Source organism: Porcisia hertigi, chromosome 16 (assembly GCF_017918235.1).
Source record: "Porcisia hertigi strain C119 chromosome 16, whole genome shotgun sequence".
Classification (NCBI taxonomy): Eukaryota; Euglenozoa; class Kinetoplastea; order Trypanosomatida; family Trypanosomatidae; genus Porcisia; species Porcisia hertigi.
The window spans coordinates 606,466-627,194 of NC_090575.1; the positions used below are offsets into that span (position 1 = coordinate 606,466).

The window sequence follows — 20,729 nt, forward strand, 5'->3', positions numbered from 1 at the left end:
TGTTGAATAGAGGTAGTTGGATTCGAGACCATACAAGTCAAATAATATGACTGCAAGTCGCTGCATTCAACCACGAAGCGAGAAAAAAAAATATATATATATTTATATATATATGACAAATATTGAAGAAGTGATGATTTTTTTCAAGCCTGATTATTTCAGCAAAGTTGCTAATTCAAGGCGCGGCAGTTGAACTCAGTAATTCCAGAGAAATTATCGTTGCACACGAGCGCGACGAAAAAGAAGACCATGAAAATAAAACATTTTATTTGGTCACGAAACTTCAAGCGAGAGAAACACAGGTTGCTCAATCGCAGTCTATTCAGATTCTTCCCTCTTTTCCTTCACCAAATAGGGACACACATTGCACCGCAGAACGAAAGCATTTGCGTTTCAGGGAAAAAGCGAAGGTGCTGAGATTCTCCAAACTGAGACAAACAGGCGGAGGAGAAAAAAGACGCGACTGTGAAAAAACGGCGATGGGGAGCAAGGGTCGAAGGAAAAAAATACTCTCTCGTGCGGAGAGCCCTTTTTGCGGATAGTAGCAGAAGCTTGAGCCCATTGTGCGTAGTGCAACGGCCAGTTACTTGGATAAAAGTTTTCATCACGTTTTTTTAATGATGCTCAGACTAGTGCGCAGATAGACTACAAGTAGCACCCAGCAACAAACGCGACAAAAAAAGACCAACAGTTCTTTAATCAAAGCAGAGCGGTGGACTCCGAAAAGCAAGGCATCACATGAAGTTTTTCAGCCAGCCTTAGCGGACAGGGAAAAACAGCCTTCTGTGATCGCGCCTATCAGCCTTTATTTGGCGCAAGACGTTGTGTGAAGTTAGTTGGGAAAAATTGGTGCTTTGCCTAGCGCCGCGAAGCTCTTGTCGAACAGCTGTAGAGTCGAACGCATTGTATGTTCGCTTTGTACTATTCCCATTTATTTCGTTGAGCATCGTGCGCTCATGAAAAGGCCTCCGGACGCGCTTGTTGAATTGAGCGCCAGTGAGGCGACCATCTGCGCGGCCTTTTCGCCAAAGCACTGCTCTGCGAGCGCCAGCGGCAAAGTAATTTTTGAAAGACATGTATATGCCCTGAGGGATGTGGTGCGGAAGGGTATAAGGAAGCAGAGGTGTGGGGGAGAGTGGAAAGTCAGACATGACGTCGCGCAGGACGATGCTCATCAATTCTTCAACCAATGCGACCTTTTTTTTACCAGGCGGTTTCCAGAGCCCAGGAACATTAACTGTAGTGCTAAACACAGTGTGTAGGTGAATTGTACTCTTGATCAAGCAAGAAACCTTACAAACCACTTGGTATTTCGTTTTCGTCTCTAACTGAGCTTCATGTGTGTCAATTGTTACACGGGCGCTTCTGACAAACACCATGACAACCGTTCAGCAAGAAGAATTCAACGAATATGAACACGAACTCTGTGCTATGTGCGTGTGTCGGTGTGTATGGAGGGGGGGGGAGGCAAATTTTTTTCCTATCGCGAACTTGAAAGTGTTCAGATCACACCTTCGCTTGATGTTGGAAGCCCCTCCCCCCCCCCCCTCAGGCCTCCCCTCGCGTTGCTGTCGCTCACAATTTCACTTTCTTCCAGCTGCATTAGTCATCACACCACCCAAGTCGACAGGTGACATGGCTGTTGGATCCCACGTGCGCGGGGCGGGGCGGGGCGGGGGGGGGGGGCTTGCAAAGTGCTTACAGCTACCCTTGATAGACTATTTTGGCCTGTCGCTTGAGAGAACCTGTTTGGTGGAGTTGTGCTGTGTTGCTGCTGGCATTTCTTTTTTTAATGACAGGAGTCCCTACGTTACTCTGCGTGATCCGAGAAGTTGCATCCCTACGCAAGCAACAGAAAGATGCTTGACTGCCCAGCAAGCGCAGCCCTTTGCTCCAGGAGCGCTCACTGGAGAACGCTTCTTCTATTTTGTATTCCAACCGCACTGTTAGTTTTGTTTTTAGCATCCGCCCCCCCTCCCTCCCAGTTACATTCACAGTGTTTCTTGCAAGCCTTCTGTGGACGTCAGCTCGCATTCCCCTCATAACCGCTGAAGTTCATCATGGGTGTCGGGAACGTCCTCAAGTTTATACCTGCTACCTTTGGAGTGATCTTTCTCTTCATGCTTGAGGAGCCTAAGACCTCCCATCTGCGGGGGTCCCGAAGACAGGAGGTGTGCTGCCGGGCCTCCATGTAGGACCCTCTTTGGGTTGTGGACTTGCAGTATGTTGAATGCGGGGATGGAATTGAGGTCTTCGCCTTTGTGTTAGCCTGGCCAGATCTCACGACGAAGCAAGGCATCTATGCCGCATGGCTGTTTTTGTCTTGGCTGCAAATTGATGAATGTCATGTATCACCCCTTCTAAATGCATATTGGCAGTGTAAGTGACCGGGATAACATAAGAATCTCTCCAAAAACTTTTCTGTTGCGATAAGTGCGCTGTGCCGCAATAATTCCCCCTTTGTGCATGACTTCGTTGCCTTGGACTGCCGGCTCCCGCTCTTCGAATCCATCACTGCTCATGAGAATCAGGAAAAATTGACCTGGCTACACCATCAAAACGTATCCACGTTGTTTGGGCACCTCTTCCAGAGCAACTTGGAGGGCAGGCTCGAAATCTTGCACCATTGATCCCACGTTCAGCTAGGTTATCTATCATCCGTTTCTTCTCTGAATGTGCTTTTACGCTTCTACATGTGCTCACATCTTCCAGAAAATTAAATAGGGCCTCCCCTTTTATCTCTCGAATGGATATCGAGGCTACGATAAAGTTTTTTTGCGGAGCGCTTCTCGTTCTGTTTCTTGTTCTTACACACGAGACTCGTATAACAACTGTTGGCGATCATGTCGACTTCAACCGGCATGCAAAGCCGCGGGTTGTGCTGGACAAGGCAAAGCTAGACTTCGGATATTGCCGCTCTTCCCCTGCCGAGATTGACAAGGGCACGACGTCGCTTCTTGAGATCCTAAACCGTATAACGGTGTCTCCGTACTTCCGCTATTTCAAGGTCAACAGCGCGAAGCCTTGTCCTTACTGGGCAGTGAGCCTTTTGTGCACATCCGCCGAAAACACTTGTGATGTCTGCAAGTGTGACGAGAAATCAATCCCGGAATCCCTTCGCGCTGATGAGGATATGAGCGATATCAGCACGCCCGATGGTAACATCAAGAAGATAGCGGGGCAACCTTGGAACCTTGACGACTGGGGAGAATGGCTGAAAGCGGACGACGGAGCTGAATATGTGGACTTGGTATCCAATCCCGAGGGCAACACGGGATACTCGGGTCCTCTTGCGGCGCAAGTGTGGCGCGCCATTTACGCCGAAAACTGCTTGTCACCGGATAAAGAGGAAATGTGTCAGGAGGTGGCCATCCTTAGGACTCTTCTGAGCGGGCTACACATGTCCATCAACATGCACGTTAGCACCAGCTATTACAGGGATCCTAACTTCACTTCACCTCAACGCAATGCAGGCATTTACAACAATCCGAATATCTCCTTCTTTCCAAACTGCGAGATGTATAATAAGCGTATCGCACCATTCCCTGAGTTTTTGGGGAACCTGTACATCCTATATCAGTTCACGCTTCGCGCACTCGCCAAGGCAAGGCCGCTTTTTCTCAACGATCTCAGCATCTTCAACACGGGTGCTAACGGTGAGGCCACGCTCACTGATCGCCAGCTTCATGACGACATAAGAGAGCTGTTCCACTCCCGCCTTCTCTGCTCACCTACCTTTGATGAAAGCGCTTTTCTTGAATCTGAAAAGGGCCGATCTTTGATCCCACAGTTTAAATCAGTTATGCGGAACGTAACACGCTTGATGGATTGTGTGACATGCGAAAAGTGCCGCATCTGGGGAAAGCTAGAGATGAAAGGCATTGCGGTGGCCATGAAAGTCATCATGAACCCTAACGATGACCCTATTACACTGAACAGATCGGAGATTGTGACTTTGGTAAACCTGGCACGGCAGTTAGCTTTCTCTGTGCGTAACGTACAGCGTCTAAGTTTTCTGTGCAAAGAGACTGCTTAAGCGAAATAAGGTTCGAATGCGGCCTGATCAAGTGAGCTCTATAACTCCAGGGAGGACACACGTTTTCTTAATCCCTTTTAGCCAGCCATCTATAAAACCGTTTCGCTGAGCTACCAAGCCCCTGCACCATTATAAGAGGGTCTACTGCCCACGCGGTGCAGGGGATGTTCAGCACTGGCCCCCTACTCTCTTGCCAATGCCGGACAGCTGCTGGTGCTGAGAGAGTCAAGCGCCTACGGTGTAAAGAGCGCGGGGAGAGGGGCGGCGGGGGGGAGAGAGAGACCAGTGCGACTCTTTGCCACCGATGTCCGCGGCCAGGTCCTGGATGACGTCGCGTCGGGGCGCCCCGGGCGGCAGTGGAGACGTCTACCCTTTCCATAGGATGTGCAAGCAGTCAGCGTGGCTCTACTGCGTCTCACTCCGTCTTCACCGCCTCCTGGTTGGGGGGAGCCGGTGCGACGCCGAGGTGTGTGTGTGTGGGGGGCCAGAGTTTTGAGACGTTTGCAGTGCGGGGACGACTGGGTCCAGCTGTTGCTGTAACGCGTGTACGTACTGCTGCATTGCAGCTCACGATGAGCCCCTGTGTGACAGGCCCAGCAGTGTTGTCTGTGCGTGTTTCTGTTATATAGTGTGTGCGGGGAGAGAGAGGCCAACGTAGACCTTGTACATCAGAAAGGTCACTGCATAGAAAGAATAGAACTCCAACAAAATGTTTTTTTTTTGTATCAACATTTGGGCTGAATCACTCGGTTTTTCTTCTTTACGCTGGGCTGTAAGTAGTTTGTCTTTTCCCTTTCCTAAAACACAGGATAAACGTTCCTCAGCTGGGAGGCAAAGAAGTGTTACACCGAGAAGAACCGGTTTGCCTTTCAGGGAGTTTATGAGTGCGTGTGCAGCTCGCGCCCACATTGCAACAGTCAAGTATCCGAAAGGTTCTCCGCTTTTTTAGCGCCCCTATTCTGTATTTGAAGTTCAGTCAACACTTCTCTAAATATTTTCCCTTTTTCGGCCTCGACTTAGACTTCACATGAATCCTGTTGGCCTCACATTGGCGAGCTCATTATCATTGTTACCATCATATCAAAGCTCACTCATTTTGAACTCTCGGCGACCAACTGGACTACTACAAACTTCTCATCTGCTTGCGAGGCCGGTATCCTACCTGCTTAAATCGTATCATAGATATCCCATCCTTGTGGAACCTACGCAACCACATCATGTCTTCCGAAGATGATGGAGCATCATGGCGGCCGCACCTTAAGTCTAATGCTCCCAACTTTGACGAGACACAAGAAGATCAGTGGAGGTCATTAAGGGAGGAGGTGTTTCAGTCCGACGAGGACGAGAATATCCCAAACTCTGGTGACCTATGTATTCCACAGCTTCCCTCAGTCAAGCGAGCTGCGCGAAAGCTAAGAAAGCCTTCAGCAGGTGGAAAGTTGGCTTCAAAAGCGAAGCAGCAGACACTCGCTCAGTCAATGAGCGATTTGGAAATGGAACGCTTGATGAAGCGCTATAACATTGCTGAGGATGTTGACGTTGTAGAAGACATTGATGTTACGCACTTGCTGCATCCCCAACGTGATTCTGACGATGAAGGGGAGGAGGAGGCCCCTTTGACCGCCGACGAGTTCCTGGAGAGGCTGCTGAGGGCAGAGGCGGCGCCGGTAGCCAGCATGGCTGAATCGAAGCGTGTGAGCCAAGAGAGCAAGACCGTGGTTTCACTGGAGGATGAGTCGTTCAAGTTTGAAAAAGATCGAGGTGCCAAGCCGTTTCGCCCAGGATCGACTCCAGCAGCAGGTGAAGGCGCAGGCTACCGCAATGAGGATACTCCCAAACAGGCCATCCAGCTCGCCACAAAGCTGGCCCCGCAGTCGGAAGCTGCTCAACCCATGTTGCCGGCGGTGCCATGTCAGCCGGAAGAAATGATCGAGGGTCTTTTTTACTGGCTGGACGCACGTGAGCAACCGCACACGCTTTCAGTCGACCCTGGATCGCTATTTCTCTTCGGGAGGATGGTGGTGGAAAAGAATGGGCGCACCTCCTACCCATCGTGCTGCGTACGTGTGCGCAACATGTATCGAAGCATGTTTCTTTTACCGAAAGAGGGATCTTCACAGCAAGATGTCGTGCGTGAAATTAACGACATCTGCCGAAACCAGGGTATTGAGCAGCGGCGCATCAAATTCGTTGAGCGCTACTACGCTTTTGAGGTACCAGGCGTCCCTCATGAAAAGACGCTTTGGGCAAAGCTGCGATACCCTGGCCGCTATCCACCGCTTAGTGCGAAGGGGCCGTTTCGCCATATTCAGATCATCATGGGCGCCTTCTCGTCTCTCCTGGAGCTCTTCTTGATCAAACGAAAGCTGAAGGGGCCAAGCTTTCTGCACATTGGCGGTCTTACTGCGTCGACGACTCGTATTTCACATTGCGCTCTTGAGTTTACCGTCGAGTCCCCCAAGAACGTTCGTGTAGAGGACACAAAGCTACCTGTTCCACCCCTAACGTTGGTGAGCATTCAGATACATGCCCAGCTCGATAGCAAGGGTGTTTCCAACGAGATTCTCATCGCATCGGTCGCCATCTACAAGGACGTCAACATCGAAAGCACGATTCGCCACATTCCTGACAGGATTCTTACTGGCGTCCGCCCTGCCTCCATGCAAAACCCATTGCCGATCGACCTGGAAAGCTACTGCAATACTAAGGGTCTACCCGGAGTGTGCCGCTTCGCTAACGAGCGCGCACTGCTCGACTGGCTCGCACAGGAACTCGGCAGGATCGATGCGGACATGATGGTAGGACACAACTTTTTAGGCTTCACGCTCGACACGCTCCTCCGCCGATACCAGGAGCTAAGTATCTCCTTTTGGTCTACCATTGGCCGCCTGGATCTGAAGCGACTGCCGCGCTTTCAGGGCAGCGCAACCAACGTAAATCAGGAAAAAGAGACGTGTATTGGGCGGCTGGTCGTGGACTCCTACTCACTTTCTCGGGAGCACTACAAGACGGTGAATTACAGGCTTTTGTCCCTCGCAGAACAAATGCACCTCTACGGGATCGCAAAGGGTAGCAACAACTTTGAGCCTGGCATCTCGGTGCTCACACCAGCAATGCTGTCGACTTCGCAAGATATCTACAATGTACTGCTGCAGGTGTGCAACTGCGCTGTGTTGTCCATGTCGGTCATCTCGCATCTCGACGTTATCCGGCTGACTAGGCGCCTCACCACTATTGCCGGAAACTTGTGGAGCCGTACCCTCTTTGGTGGGCGCTCTGAGCGCATTGAGTACCTTCTGCTGCACACCTTTCATGACCTCAAGTTCATTACTCCTGATCGTTACGTTCAAGACTTCAAGCGCAGCCGCGACGATGAGGGAGAGGAGGATGGCAAGCGGAAGGCCAAATACCAGGGTGGTATGGTGCTCGATCCTAAGTGTGGCCTCTACTCAGATTACATTCTGCTTCTAGACTTCAACTCCCTCTACCCGTCGCTGATTCAGGAGTTCAACATTTGCTTCACGACCGTTGACCGCAAGGATCAAAGTGTGATCGATGTGCCGCCACCAGAGAACCTTATCTGTGCCTCGTGTGCTGGGGCAGGCCTTTCCGCCCCTTGTTTGCACAAGTGCATCCTGCCAAAGGTGATCAAGAGTCTCGTAGACAGCCGCCGCGAGGTGAAGCGGCTGATGAAGACAGAGAAGGATGCGAACAGCTTGGCACTGCTGGAGATTCGCCAGAAGGCGCTGAAGCTGACGGCGAACAGCATGTATGGCTGCCTCGGTTTCGAGTACTCCCGCTTCCACGCGCAGCCGCTCGCCGAACTAGTAACACGGCAGGGTCGTCTGGCGCTGCAAAGTACGGTGGATCTTATTCCCCAGCTGAATCCCTCTCTGCGCGTGATCTACGGTGATACCGACTCCGTCATGATCCAGACCGGCATCAAGAACGACATAAAGGCGGTGAGGGACCTCGGATTGGAATTGAAGGCCAAAATCAACAGGCGCTACCAAAGCCTCGAAATCGACATTGACGGTATCTTTCGGGCTATTCTGCTGCTCAAGAAGAAAAAATACGCTGCACTTATGGTGACAGACTGGCAGGAGGAAGGCAAAACATACAAGAAGGAGGTAAAGGGGCTCGATATGGTGCGGCGTGATTGGTGCCCACTCTCGAAGAGTGTGAGCGATTCGGTGCTGAGTCGTGTGCTGAACGCGGAGGGTAGCGAGGACATTCTTGACTACATTATGGGTTACATGCAGGACGTGGCGGAGCAGGTTCGGAACGGGCGGTACACGCTCGACAACTTTGTCATCTCGAAGAGTTTGACAAAGGAGCCGGAGGCGTACCGTGGCAACAGCTTCCCTCACGCCACAGTCGCGCTGCGGATGAAGCAGCGGAAGGAGCTGGTACGCGTCGGTGACCTTATTCCGTACGTCATCTGCACCGGCGACCGACTGAGCGACAAGGCGTTTCACGTAGAGGAGGTGAGGCAGAACAGTCAACTGCATATTGACTCGGAGTGGTATTTGTCTGCGCAGATTTATCCTCCAGTGGTACGCCTGTGTGAGCATATTCAGGGTTTCTCAAACGCGCAGCTGAGCGAGGCGATGGGCATCGTTTGCCACAGCGGCGCCAAGCCGGAGGAGGAGGTGGGGGCAGACTCGATGAACGACTTCTCGCACAGCTCTTTTTTCCAGAGTCGCAACTTGGAGGAGAGCTTTTCAGCAGCTCTGCCGTTGCAGATTGTGTGCACACACTGCCGCCTCATGACGCCAATCAACCCGCACACCCGCGTGATGGAGGTGCTTGCTGACCAGGAACGGCAGCGAGACCGGTTTGATCTGTATGTGTGCGTCAGTTGCCGCAAGTCACTGCCGGTAGACTATGTTTCCAACTGCTTCACCCAGACGTGCTACGGTATTATTCGACAGTTTTATCAATGCGGCGGCAGTGCAGCAGCCGTTAAGGCAGTGCGGACGCAGTTCACTTACTACCGCGCGCTGTTTGATGTGCCACACGCGCCAGGCTGCGCAATGCAGGTAAAGGACGCTCACTACTACCAAGCACGCCGCTGTCTTGGCGTGGATCGCCGGCTGTACACTCTAGCTGAGGCTGCGGATCCGGCAGTGCAGGAGGTGGCCGACCCAGTCGACCCCCTCAAAGCTGCTGCCGAGACCATTTACAAGCGCATCGACCATCTGTTCGTTAATCTAGATGTACTCTTCGCCGGCATCTGAGGTTTCCGTACCGCCATCTCACCGTCCCCTTCATGTGAGGAAGGGCACAGAAAAAGACGGCAAACGGATAGACGAGTATGGAAAGCAGGCTGGGAGGACACGTGATGAGGTGCTCAGCTACCAAGGGGAGAGGATGTGCTGAGCCGGGGACGTGGCGGCTGCACTCATGTTTTGTGAAGCCCCCCCGCGGCATGCGTCTGTTATCGAATACAGATATATATATGTTTGTATAGCACTTGTACGTTGCGTTCTTGTTGTGTGGACCGCGAGTGTGCATGCAGACGACACGGAAGTGCAGCTCCACCGCCAAATCTCAGCATGTTCTGTTTTTGTGCATTTTAAACGTTGATATTTGGCTGTTTCGCTTCTACCCTTCCACTTCGTCTCCCCCCTTCTGTTGTGTGTATGTCGCCGATTTCTTTTGCTGCCTCTTTACGCTTCCTTTGGCGGGTTTGCCAAAGTCTGCTGGAGACAAGAGGGGGGAGTGCTGGGGAGGCGGCCTTCGTCGCACTTTCTTTCTCTCGTGTTTGTTGTGTTTTTTTTTTTTTCAGCGTCACCCGCAACCCCGTCGCCGTTCTTCTATTTTCCGTAAACGCAAAGGGCACACACCTACATATTTTCATAGTGGCTCCCTCGGAGGGCCATTAAGTATAGATACCTCGCCAACCCTACGTGAGAGGGTTGGTGGGGGGTGGGTGGTGCAGTGGACTGCCGTTGTCACGAGATCGTCAAACGTCTTGCAGTGTCTCACGGCAGCAGTGTCTGCACTCACCCCCACGAGTTTGTCTCGTCGCATAGATTGTTTTTCTCTGAAGTTGCCGTGGGAAACAAACCCTTTAACATCTTCTACTCCCCTCCCTCTCTCCACGTTGTTATGCTGGTCCGCTGCATGCATAAACTTGTTTTTAAATTTTATTTTTACTGCCATTGAAGTGTGTGTGTGTGTGTGTGTCCCTCTTTTTCTCCCTCCATATCTCGTTTCTGCATCCGATATATGTCACCTCATTTTACCTTGCAGCACGCCGCTCGTCTCGTGAGGGATCTCACCAATTAAATAAGACTCCGGAAAAGGGAGAGGGATAGCCAAGGGCAGAGAAAAGGCTAAGGTGGTTGGTGTAATGCAAATGAGGAGATACACAACCATTTGAAGACTAGCCTCTTTTCCCAAGCCCACCGTGAGAGTTCAAGAAGAAGAGGAAGGGAGCGCATTCTCGACATCTCACTCTCCCTTCACCCCCCCCCTCCCCTCCCCTCCCTCTCTATGCTTCTCGAACGAGGGTGTAGAAATAGTGTGTGTCGATAGCACGCGTTTCACACTCGGTTCGAATAAAGTCGTTCGCCCCCTCCCCCCCCCCCCCTCGCCCAACGCCCTCCTCGTTTCACTTTTTTTCCCAGAGTGGCGGGGGGGAGGGTCAGGGAGCGGCCAGAGAGCAGCCTACACTCTGCCATCCCGATTTTTCAAATGCGAATAATGTCGCTCTCCTCTCTTGTCCTCTTCACTTGCTGCTCACCTTTGCTTCCCTCCCTGCCCTCCTCTCCTGTTCTTATTAATACAACGATGACCCAATACTCGTTGACTTCTCTTTCCAAACAGCAGCTTGCGCGACGCGGGGCTGCTTTCGCCTTCCTTGTGAATCCCTCTTCGCGTGTGCTACTGTGAAGTTTAAGAGGAGGTGTTGTTGGTACCGCGTCCTTTGGTCGTGTCTTCCTTTTTCTTCCGTTTTAGTTTTTTTCTCTCTCCCCCCTCCTCCTCCTCCTCCTCGCCCCCGCTTAGGTCGCCATGTCGCAACATCCACGAATGATTGAGCGCCGCATGGTGTTTGGCGTGTGTGAAGACGTCAAGGATGGTGTGCATTACCTCGACGAGGATTACATTGTGTGGATTGCCGGTCAGAGTCTTGTGCTGTTCGATACACAGCAAGGCACACAAGAACTCGTGCCGTGCACTCCCGGATGTGAGAAGGTGACAGCAATGGCTCTGGCTCCCAGCCGCCGCTTCCTGGCTGTGGCAGAGTCTGGCAAGACTCCGCTCGTCGTCATTTACATCTTCGACCCCACCGTTTCTCCACGTCTCAAGCGGCGCTCGGTGCTGCACCTCCCCGGCCTCGGCGCCAAAGTATTTATTTCACTCTCCTTCTCTCAGGACAGCCATTATCTCGCCGCCCTTGGCGGCTTCCCAGAGTGGCAGTTGGTGTACTGGGACGTTGAAAAACACAAAATGCTCGCCCACAAAGGGGCACTGGACACCGTGATGGCCAAGGACAGTGATCGCCTCAAGCAGTGCTCCATCTCCCCCCACGATGCCTCCCTTATCTGCGTCACAGGCCAGGGTTGTGTGAAGTTTTTTTCCTACTCGGACGGCCACCTATTTCCCGCTTCTGGGGGTGTGGAGGCCCCCGATGTGAACTACCTGGCCCACATCTGGTTGATCGGGGATGGGAATCGACTCATCGTGTCTACCGACAACGGCGACCTCCTGCTTTTCGAAGAACAGCAGTACAAGCACCCCCTTCCTTTATCCCCATCGGACGGGATTGCCATCACGGCGCTAGCAGCCCACACAAAAGGCTTCGTCTGCGGCTGTGATATGGGCCTCATCACACTTTTCGAGCGGACACTCAGCAACGAGATGTACCGCAAAGTGCGCACGTTTCGCTTTGCCGCCGACGGGAGGCACGGCGCCCTTACCGACGTGGCGGCGTCTTCGAAGATTGGCGCCGCAGTGCCCGTCATTCGCTCTTTCACCTTCACGCCGCCCCCAGCGGAGGAGTTGCTGGCCTTTCTCACGAGCACGAAGCAGATTTATTCACTCAACGTGCCAAACGCCGACTTCACCAAAGCCGAAGACATGGTCTTCCAGCCTGTCGGGCAGCCGTTCCACGCGACTGGGGTTGTCGCGGTGGGTATTTGCGTCCAGCGGCCGCTTGTTGCCACTGCCAGCCGTGACGGCAGCGTGTTTCTGTGGAACAGCATCACTTACGCTGTGGAGATGCGCAGTAACTTCGATGAGGAGATTGTGAGCATGGCGATACACCCATCCGGACTGCACATGATCATAGGTTTCACGGACTCATTTCGCGTGTTCAACATATACGAGAAGGAGTTGAGCGAGTACAAGCGTCTCAGCATCCGAAACTGCCCTGCGTGTTGCTTCAGCCATGGGGGCCAGTACTTCGCTGTTGCCAACTCCACCATCATCCATATCCACTACACGTACACGTGCGAGCTCCTAGGCCACCTACGTGGGCACAACAGCAAAGTGCGGAGTCTTAGTTTTGTGCCACCGGACGACACACGGCTCATTTCGTCTGGTGCCGACGGCGTCGTCTTCGAGTTTAGCCTGTGTGACTACCACAAAGTCCGAGACCACGTCACGAAGTCGGTCACCTACCATTGCGCGGCGGCGGATGTGCATACCGTTTGGGCTTCTGGAAACGATCGCAAGATGCGGCAGATTGACCGAGCCACAATGCTACAGACCGTCGAGTACAACTTGCCGGACGCATCGATGCGGTGCATGCTGGTCAGTCAGTCAATGAAGCTCCTCTTTAGTGGCTGTGATGACGGCACGGTACGTGTGTTCAACACGTACCTTGGGGAGAAGTTGAATGGCCACGTGATGGAGCGAGGTGGTGGAAGCGCCGGCCCTGGCCCCGGTGCTGGCGACGGCGGTCATCACGGCAACCCACGCATCACGACGGCGCAGGGCGACATCATGATTGAGTCGCACGTCACGCACATCGGTGTCATTACGGGAATGACCATTTCCTACGACGAGGGCATGTTGATCACTGTCGGTGAGGATGGAATGGTGGTGTTTTGGGACGTTGTAGCGCCGCACCGCGGCACTGTGAAACAGCTCGAGTACACGACAGAGCTCCTTGTTGATCGCCGTGACTTGCACGCCTCCATGGGGCTCCTCAAGACCCTCGCGGCTGAGTTGAATGACCTGCGGCAGCGCATGTCCGAACAAAAACTGATGAAGGAGCGGCACCACGAGGAGCAGATAGCCCAGCTCGACCGAGAGTACCGAAATGAAATGCAGAAGCAAAAGGCAGAGATCGCGGCGCTCCAGGCGGCTAAAGGCGAGCAGTCCATCCGCTTCACGGAGTTCATGGCAGAAATGGAGCAGAAGTTTGCCCAGACGCTCAGCCAGACCAAGGAGGACTATCACTGCAAGATTGAGTCGCTCACTAGCCGTGCCGATCAACTGCGTCACCTCATCGCTGAGACGGAAGCGAATCAAATAAGTGAGAGGTCAGCTTTGCAGTCCGAGGCTGACGCTCAGCTCCGTGTGGACAAGCAGCGTCAGCAGATGGAGCTCCACGCGCTGGATGAGGAGCAGCACAGAATTGCGGCTGAGAAGGAGCGCCACGATGTAGAGACGGAGGCGATGTGCGCCATGATTGAAGAGGACAACGACACCGAGCTCGTAAAAGCGAAGGAAGGCTACGAGAAGCGTCTCCGTGAACAGGAGATGGAGGCAGCCGCGCTGCAGTCAGCCAACAACGCGCTCCTATCCAAGTTGAACGGGAGTCGTGCTGAACTGGAGGCCAAGATGTCTGATGTCACCGAAAAGATGCGACAGCAGATGGTGCTGGAGTCGAACATCGACTCAGCGAAGCGCGACATCGAGGCCCTCACCAATGAGGTGCGCGAAAGGGTGGAGATGATAGCCGAAAAGGACCGCCGCATCCAGGACTTGCGCACAAAGAACCAGGAGTTGGAAAAGTTCAAGTTTGTGCTCGAGTACAAGCGGAAGGAACTCAAGACGCAGATTGAGCCCAAGGACAACGAGATCAGCGCCTCAAAGCAGAAGCTGGAACACATGGAGAGAGAGACGAGCCAATACGAGTCCAGTAATGAGCACCTCGTTTTGCAGATCAAGAGCCTGCGACAGAAGCGAGCGGCACTGCAGAAAGAGATTGACGGCTTCTCGGTCCGCATCGCGGACGCCAAATCGTTTCAGGGCCGCATGTGGGCGGAGATCGGTGATACCTACCACGAGCTCCAACATACCAACGACAAGAAGCACCTCAAGTTGATGGCGAAGACGCTGTACGAGAACTACACGGATGGGCATAGACCAGCCAATCGGCATCATTTCACGTCTGCCCGGACCGCCATGGATGAGGTGAGGGATTACCACCGGGAGCGCGATCACCTGGAGGGAAATTTGGCCAGCCTGAAGAGAAAAATCGCCAAAGACGAAGAGAACCACCGCGCTGAGAAGCAGCGCATCACGACTGAGAATGTTATCCTCATCAAGGAGATCAATGATCTGCGCAAGGAGGCTAGGACGCTGGCTGCAAAGGCTGGTGTAGTGCGTCCCACAGACCCGAATGGTGTGTCTGTCTACGACGAAGAGAATGTGCGGGAGGTCAGTGTACAGCAGGCTGAGATTAAACATCTGCGCGCGATTGCTCATCAGCTGGAGGCCCAAATGAAGGCGAAGGGCATCCCCCTACCGCTGACGGACGCCTAAAATTTACGGTGGAAAAAGGGGGCGGACGTATACATCGCGTGTGTGTCAACGCTCCATCTTCTAATTACCACGCGCCTTTTCGCTGTCACTGGGCGGCCACCATGGTCCGTTCACTCTTAGAGCTTCGCTCTACAAAATTTGTCCCCCCCCCCCATCTCCCAGGCCCCTGCCCACTCTGTCCCCATGCCTCGTCTTGTGGATGTAAGTGTCGAAGGTGATGCGAAAAGGGGGTGGGGGAGGGAGGAAATAAGGACGCGCGTGTAGCGTGTGAGCTCATGCGAGGTGCACCCCCCCCCTCCTTCCCCTTCCTCGTGTTTGCTTTGAAGTTGAAGGGCTGATGTACAGGACCTGAGGTCAGATTAGATGTGCGTGTCTTGTGCAGTAGATTTATGTAAAGTTACGGTACGCTGCTACCCACTCTCCTTGCAAGTGATTCCATTTAGCAATCAAATCTCTCCCCCCCCTCCCCCCTGCTCCGCAAGTGCGCACATATACACACACACAGACCAGCGACAACAAACAACGCGAGGCGGTGTTGATAAGGGCTGCAGTGTTGGAGTCAAAGACGACTGAGTGTGTACGGAGCGCTTCCCCTGTGTGTGTGTGTGTGGGGGGGGGGGAGTACATGTGACAGTGGGGAAGGATGCCCGGTATATATATACATATATGCTTTGCGTGTCTGTGGTGCAACCAGCCTTTCTTTAGTCCTTCATCTCTTTGCTACTGTAGTGTACATTGGAAGCATAGTGTTGCCCTCCGCTCACATTCTACTTGAGGAGGTGGGTCCGTGTAGGGCATCTTGCACACAGCGCACTGCTTCGTGTACGCAATGGCCGAGTCTCTCAAGCCATCTGTCCTTCCCTTCTCTTTTGTTTCCTAGAGGTTTTTTTTCTAAGCCCATGCCCTGCCTGTGTTTCGCACCTCCACCTTTCTCCCCTTCAGTTGCTTCTTTTTTTTTTACCGCAAAGCTGCGCTATAGATTTCGTGACTGTGTCGCTCTCTGCTCGTATATTTATATACACACACACATACACGTATATACATATATATATATATAAACCACACAAGGAATCTCTTCTCTTTCCACTTAACACCACTAAAAAAGGCCCACATTTTTTTTTTCAAACGCTACAGTAAGGGCACCACCACCATCATCACCACCATCACCACCTCCCCCTTCCTTCCCTCACGTACACACACACGCATACACACACACACACACGCGTAGGTGTGAGAAGGCCGTATAGGAGAGGGGGGGGGGGCGCGATGCTTTGTAGGACCAGTCTGACGCACAGCTTCGCGTCTCTCGCTGTAGCTTCGGCTCAGAGTTTTATGCGCACGCACCCGATCACGGCGACGGATCTTCACGCCGGGGACAAAGCGGCACTGTGGATCGATGACACAATACCGGCGACCAAGGCACTCGAGGAGCACATCCAGAGTGCGGCTTACAAAGAGCTCCACCGCCCAGCCCTGACCACGTCAGCGATGGGCCTCTTCGGAGGAGAGCCCGGTTTTGAGAAAGCGCACCGCGTGTGGGTGGACCCTGACCGTCCGCACATGAAGCACATCTACAATCAAACACCGCTCGCAAAGAACCTGCGCTACACACGGTACGGCTATTTTAAAAGAGACATGCATCTGCTGGATGTCGATAAACTAGTGCGACACGCGCGCATGCTGCCGACACCCAACCGGCTGCTGACAGACTTCCTTTACCAGCGTGTGCCGCTGCCAGATAAAAGCTGTGCGGCGATTCTGCGATACCAGAGAGATCAGCTGATGCTTTTGGCGGAGTGGCAGCGCGGGGCCAGCTTCCAGTGTGCGGAGGAGATCTTTGAGCGGATGGTGGTGACGAACATTCCGCCGGTCGACGTCGGGCCCGAGACGCACGCAGAGATGATTCGCTGCTGCGCTCTCTGTGGGGAATGGGAGAAGGGCTGGAGCGTCTACCTGCAGCGTGCACGGGAGATGGAGGCAGCCGCCGCCGACGATGCGGCCGACGCCTTCACGCTTTCCACGTACCTCTACGACGCGGTTTTAGAACTTTGTGTGGCGTGCCGAAAGCCATCACACGGCATGGCCATACTGACGGAAGCCATTCAGCGGCATCTGCGGCCACGCCCTTCAATGCTCGCCAAGATAATGATATTAGTCTCGATGGCAGCCGAGGACCTGCAGGGGTCATTCGCCGCGTCAAGCGCGTCTTCGTCTGGCGAGGTGGCAGAGGTGGTGCCACCCTCGTTGAGTGCGTCATCGGAGGCTGTTGGTGATGCTAACGAGGTGCCGGCAACATGGGAGGCCTGCACAGCTCGCGGCCTCGATGCGTGGTCACTCTACGACTTCTACTCGTTGAGACGCAGCAGCGAGTGCGTGGAAGCCTACATGCGAATGTGCAGTATGTTGGGCAAACCAACCCTCGTCCTCGAGGCACTCAGCTTCGCTGACGGTGCAGAGATTCGTGTCTCACTGGAGTGCTATCAGTGGGCGCTGTATTCCATCCGCCACGTCCCTGGAATGGGGGATTACATCATCGATGTCTTTGGCCAATTATCGCAGCGTGGCCTTATAGCGGATTATCTTCTCTTCACCACGGCGTTCCTTGCCTGTGCCACGCAGGCGGACGGCGAGCTGGCGTTGGCGATTTACGAGCAGTTCTACATCCAGAGCGAGATAAACCCTACCCCAGAAATGACACTGTTGTTTATGCAGGCCTGCACGAGATGTGACACGCCGACAATTCAAATGTACACGTCCTGTGAGGCGATGTTACAGCGGCTCGAGGAGGTAGGCAGCAGCTTTGATAGCATCGTGCCCATATACGACCAGTGCATTGAGCTTGCGGCCCACGTTGGTGCCGTGTGCAGCGCCTTTGGAAAAGTGAAGAAGCTTGTGAGCTATGGAAAGCTGCTTACAACGCGCATTCTCAACTCGCTGCTGCTCGCCAACGCACAGTCGGCAGAGGGCTCTTTGGGCATGACCACCGACGTTATTCGATTGTATTCCCTGCTCGGCATCTCCTTCAACGATGATACGCTGACGTGTCTACGCATGTGCCAGGACGCACACGGTACCTCGTCTGAGGTTGAATCCTTTGCAGCCGCCATCGAGGCTGCCCAGACCGCTGCACCGTCTGGCACACTTGGCGGGGACGACGATACGACGATTGACGAAACGCCGCCTCACCGTCTGCGTCAGTTGAAGACGGTATGGCACCTGCGGCCTCGTGACACAATGCTGCGTCGTTTCGGTCAGCACACCAAGCCAAGGGGCCGTGAGGATGTGGGCAGCATGTTGGGTAGCGCCATACCCTTTGGTCGGTCACCAGGCGAGCGAACCGTTTAGGGACAAGTATAAACAGTGGCCGCTCCCTTTGAAAGGAAAAAAAAAAGAGTGCCGTATTGGGCTTGTTGCCGCTTTATGCTCTTCACCGGTTTCCGCAATGTGCGGGTCTGCACATTAGGGGGAGGGGGATGATGTGTATTGTGGAGTGTCTTCGCCCGCTCACCGTTGCCCCGTGTTTGTGTGCATGGATGATCATCCAAGCAGCTCCTTTTCTTCACAGTTTTGATTTTGTATGTCAACCACAAAAAAACAACGCTGCCCGCCGCTTCGTGTGTGTCTGTGTGTGTGTGTGTGTGAACAGTTGCCCTGTGGGTAAATGTTCTCACAACCAAGCCGCCGTTTTTGTGGGTGATCACGACGTAAATTCTTCTCATTGCCGCTTCCCTCTGAGGAAAACAAAAATTTGTCTTTCTTCCCCTCCGTGTGGATAGATGGGAGGCGGCTTCAGCCGTGTCACGAGGTGCACGAGTGGGGGGGGGAGGCGGAGGAATCTAGTTCGATGACGCAGCTCACTCTCATCCGTACCGGATCAGGGTAGGACGGGATAAGGCTGAGAGGAAACGAGGTCGCAATACATCCACTCAGTGGCAGTAATCGAGCTGCTTTTTTTTTGTTTGGCGCTCTCACCCGCGTACCGCACACAGGCCTCGACGATGTGCATAGTTGGCACTGGAGCACGTGTGTGCTGGGTAAGCGACGTAAAATGAGGGGACAAAGTCTTTTACTTGAACACCTGAGACCGCGCACAGGTGATGTCTCTCTGTGTGTCGGTGCCCGCGTCTCCTCCAACGACCGCGTTAGCCACGCTGCTCATAAATACACATATATATATATATATATATTCTAGTTTCTGTTATACATCTGTCGTCGTCCCTCTTCTTCCCTCTCCCCATTTTCTCGCCCACTTCATATTTCTTTCAATCGGTGTTTACACCATTCACTCACACTCACACTCACACACACCACCCAGGACATCCCTCGGCTGTCCCAACACCCTTTATTTTGTGAGAGGCCTTTTCCACTGGAGAGGTTTCAGCAACGTTGACCGTCGGGAGAATCGTTTGAGAGGGGGAGATGTTGCGCTGGGATTGGCCAAAGACATGGAGCCTCGAGAATAGAGAGGCCATCAGGGTGGCCCTGGAGACATCTATTAGGGGCGCTATGGCAAAGGGGGAGAGCAAAGTAGTTCGCGGTCTCGTTCACGTGGAGCTCCCGGAGATCGGGAGTACGCCCCCGCAGGTGACGCTGATTGGTATTCGCGAGTTGTCGCTCGAGCACACAGCGCTCATGGTCAAGGTGCGCTACGACGGCGAGTTTTCGCTCAAACTGCGCGGTTTGCAGGTGAACGTCGACACCGTCGGGGCAAACTCGACCTTGAGCAGTGATGTCAACCTTGCGATGCCGTTTTACTGCCCGTTGGAGATGACCTTAAGTGACATCCACGTGGACGGCGTCGCCTCGATTGAGGTCTTCCAGGAGATTGTGAGTGTAACACAAAACGAGGACGCGTCGCTCCTGAGGCCAGGCCCTGCGAGGGGCTTCCCCGGCACGTCGCACAGCGGCGCCGCAGCACCGATGTCGTCGCTGAACCGTGTGCCGTGCAGTGGATCTTCGTCTCTCCTCTCAGCCGCCCATTCGAATATGGGTCGTAACCCACGCCCTGGTGGGTACCCGGGTTCCGGGTACGGTGTGCTACTCGGTGCTGGAGGACGGCGCTCAATGCGTCCGCCAGTACTGACTCAGGGCGTCCACGCACAGTCTGTCCTTCCCACCAGCAACTCCCTACGTAGCAGCTCTGCGGTGGCGGAAGATGCCTCGGTGACAAGCAACAGCGGCAACTGCAGAAGCACAAGTCCCTCGCCAGCTCCGCGTCAGCTACGACACTCTCTCATTGAATTAGCGAGCAAGCGCGCCGCCGTCAAGAGGCGCCGCATCAAGGTGCAGCTCTTCGGCGATCCCATCACGCGCTACAAGGTGGAGTCAAATCTTGTGGCAGTGCCGGGGGCAGGAAAGAAGGTGGAGGAGCACATTCAGGGTATACTTGAACCTTTTATTGAGCGCCTCATGGCAGAGGGTGTGACAATAGAGCTCAGTCCGTAACAGAGTAGATGGTTCTGTCATGTATATGAGTACCTGTGCGCGTCCCAAGGCAGCAAATCTAGCGCCAACGGGCCCCCATGCGTCTTTAGGTGGCCGTCTTTTTTCTTTTCGTTCTCTGCTCTCAATCTTACTGGAGCACTGCGGTGAGTGTTGTGTTGCGCAGACAACAGGACAGTGCATCAATGGGCGACACAGCTCTCAGCCCCCCCACCACCACCACACACACACACACACACACACACACACGTGCTCTGGCAGGAGCGCTGTAGTTGGTGTCTATCTTCTCCAATGTTACTTCACCCCCCCAACACTGGTTCCGCCTCTGTTTCCTTTTCCCTTTTTTTTTCTATTCATCGTTTGTGTGTGCATGTGTGTCAAACGTTAAGCGCGTCGACGTGCGCAGCAGCAGGTCACACCGGACAACATCGGAGCATCGAGGTATACACACTTGTGTCTACGGTCTCTCTGCTTGAACAACGAGCTGAGTGCAGACTTCTGTCAGCTTGTCCCCTTCGCCCTTATG

At 53.6% G+C, this 20,729-nt stretch overlaps 5 protein-coding genes across 5 annotated transcripts; all 5 read left to right on the forward strand.

Annotated features, from left to right (window-relative positions):
- Positions 1-2,746: 2,746 nt before the first annotated feature.
- JKF63_05361 (uncharacterized protein) lies at positions 2,747-4,036 on the forward strand (the record flags this gene model as incomplete). Its single annotated transcript, XM_067901324.1, has 1 exon — positions 2,747-4,036. One exon carries the CDS (start codon positions 2,747-2,749, stop codon positions 4,034-4,036), a length of 1,290 nt encoding a protein of 429 aa, XP_067758326.1.
- A 1,217-nt stretch (positions 4,037-5,253) lies between these two features.
- On the forward strand, positions 5,254-9,276 carry JKF63_05362 (uncharacterized protein; the record flags this gene model as incomplete). Its single annotated transcript, XM_067901325.1, has 1 exon — positions 5,254-9,276. One exon carries the CDS (start codon positions 5,254-5,256, stop codon positions 9,274-9,276), a length of 4,023 nt encoding a protein of 1,340 aa, XP_067758327.1.
- A 1,780-nt stretch (positions 9,277-11,056) lies between these two features.
- On the forward strand, positions 11,057-14,761 carry JKF63_05363 (uncharacterized protein; the record flags this gene model as incomplete). Its single annotated transcript, XM_067901326.1, has 1 exon — positions 11,057-14,761. One exon carries the CDS (start codon positions 11,057-11,059, stop codon positions 14,759-14,761), a length of 3,705 nt encoding a protein of 1,234 aa, XP_067758328.1.
- Positions 14,762-16,027: 1,266 nt separating this feature from the next.
- Positions 16,028-18,106, forward strand: JKF63_05364 (uncharacterized protein; the record flags this gene model as incomplete). The annotated part of the gene is made up of 1 exon (XM_067901327.1): positions 16,028-18,106. One exon carries the CDS (start codon positions 16,028-16,030, stop codon positions 18,104-18,106), a length of 2,079 nt encoding a protein of 692 aa, XP_067758329.1.
- Positions 18,107-19,180: 1,074 nt separating this feature from the next.
- On the forward strand, positions 19,181-20,206 carry JKF63_05365 (uncharacterized protein; the record flags this gene model as incomplete). Its single annotated transcript, XM_067901328.1, has 1 exon — positions 19,181-20,206. The coding sequence occupies one exon, from the start codon at positions 19,181-19,183 to the stop codon at positions 20,204-20,206; it is 1,026 nt and encodes a 341-aa protein (XP_067758330.1).
- Positions 20,207-20,729: the final 523 nt, after the last annotated feature.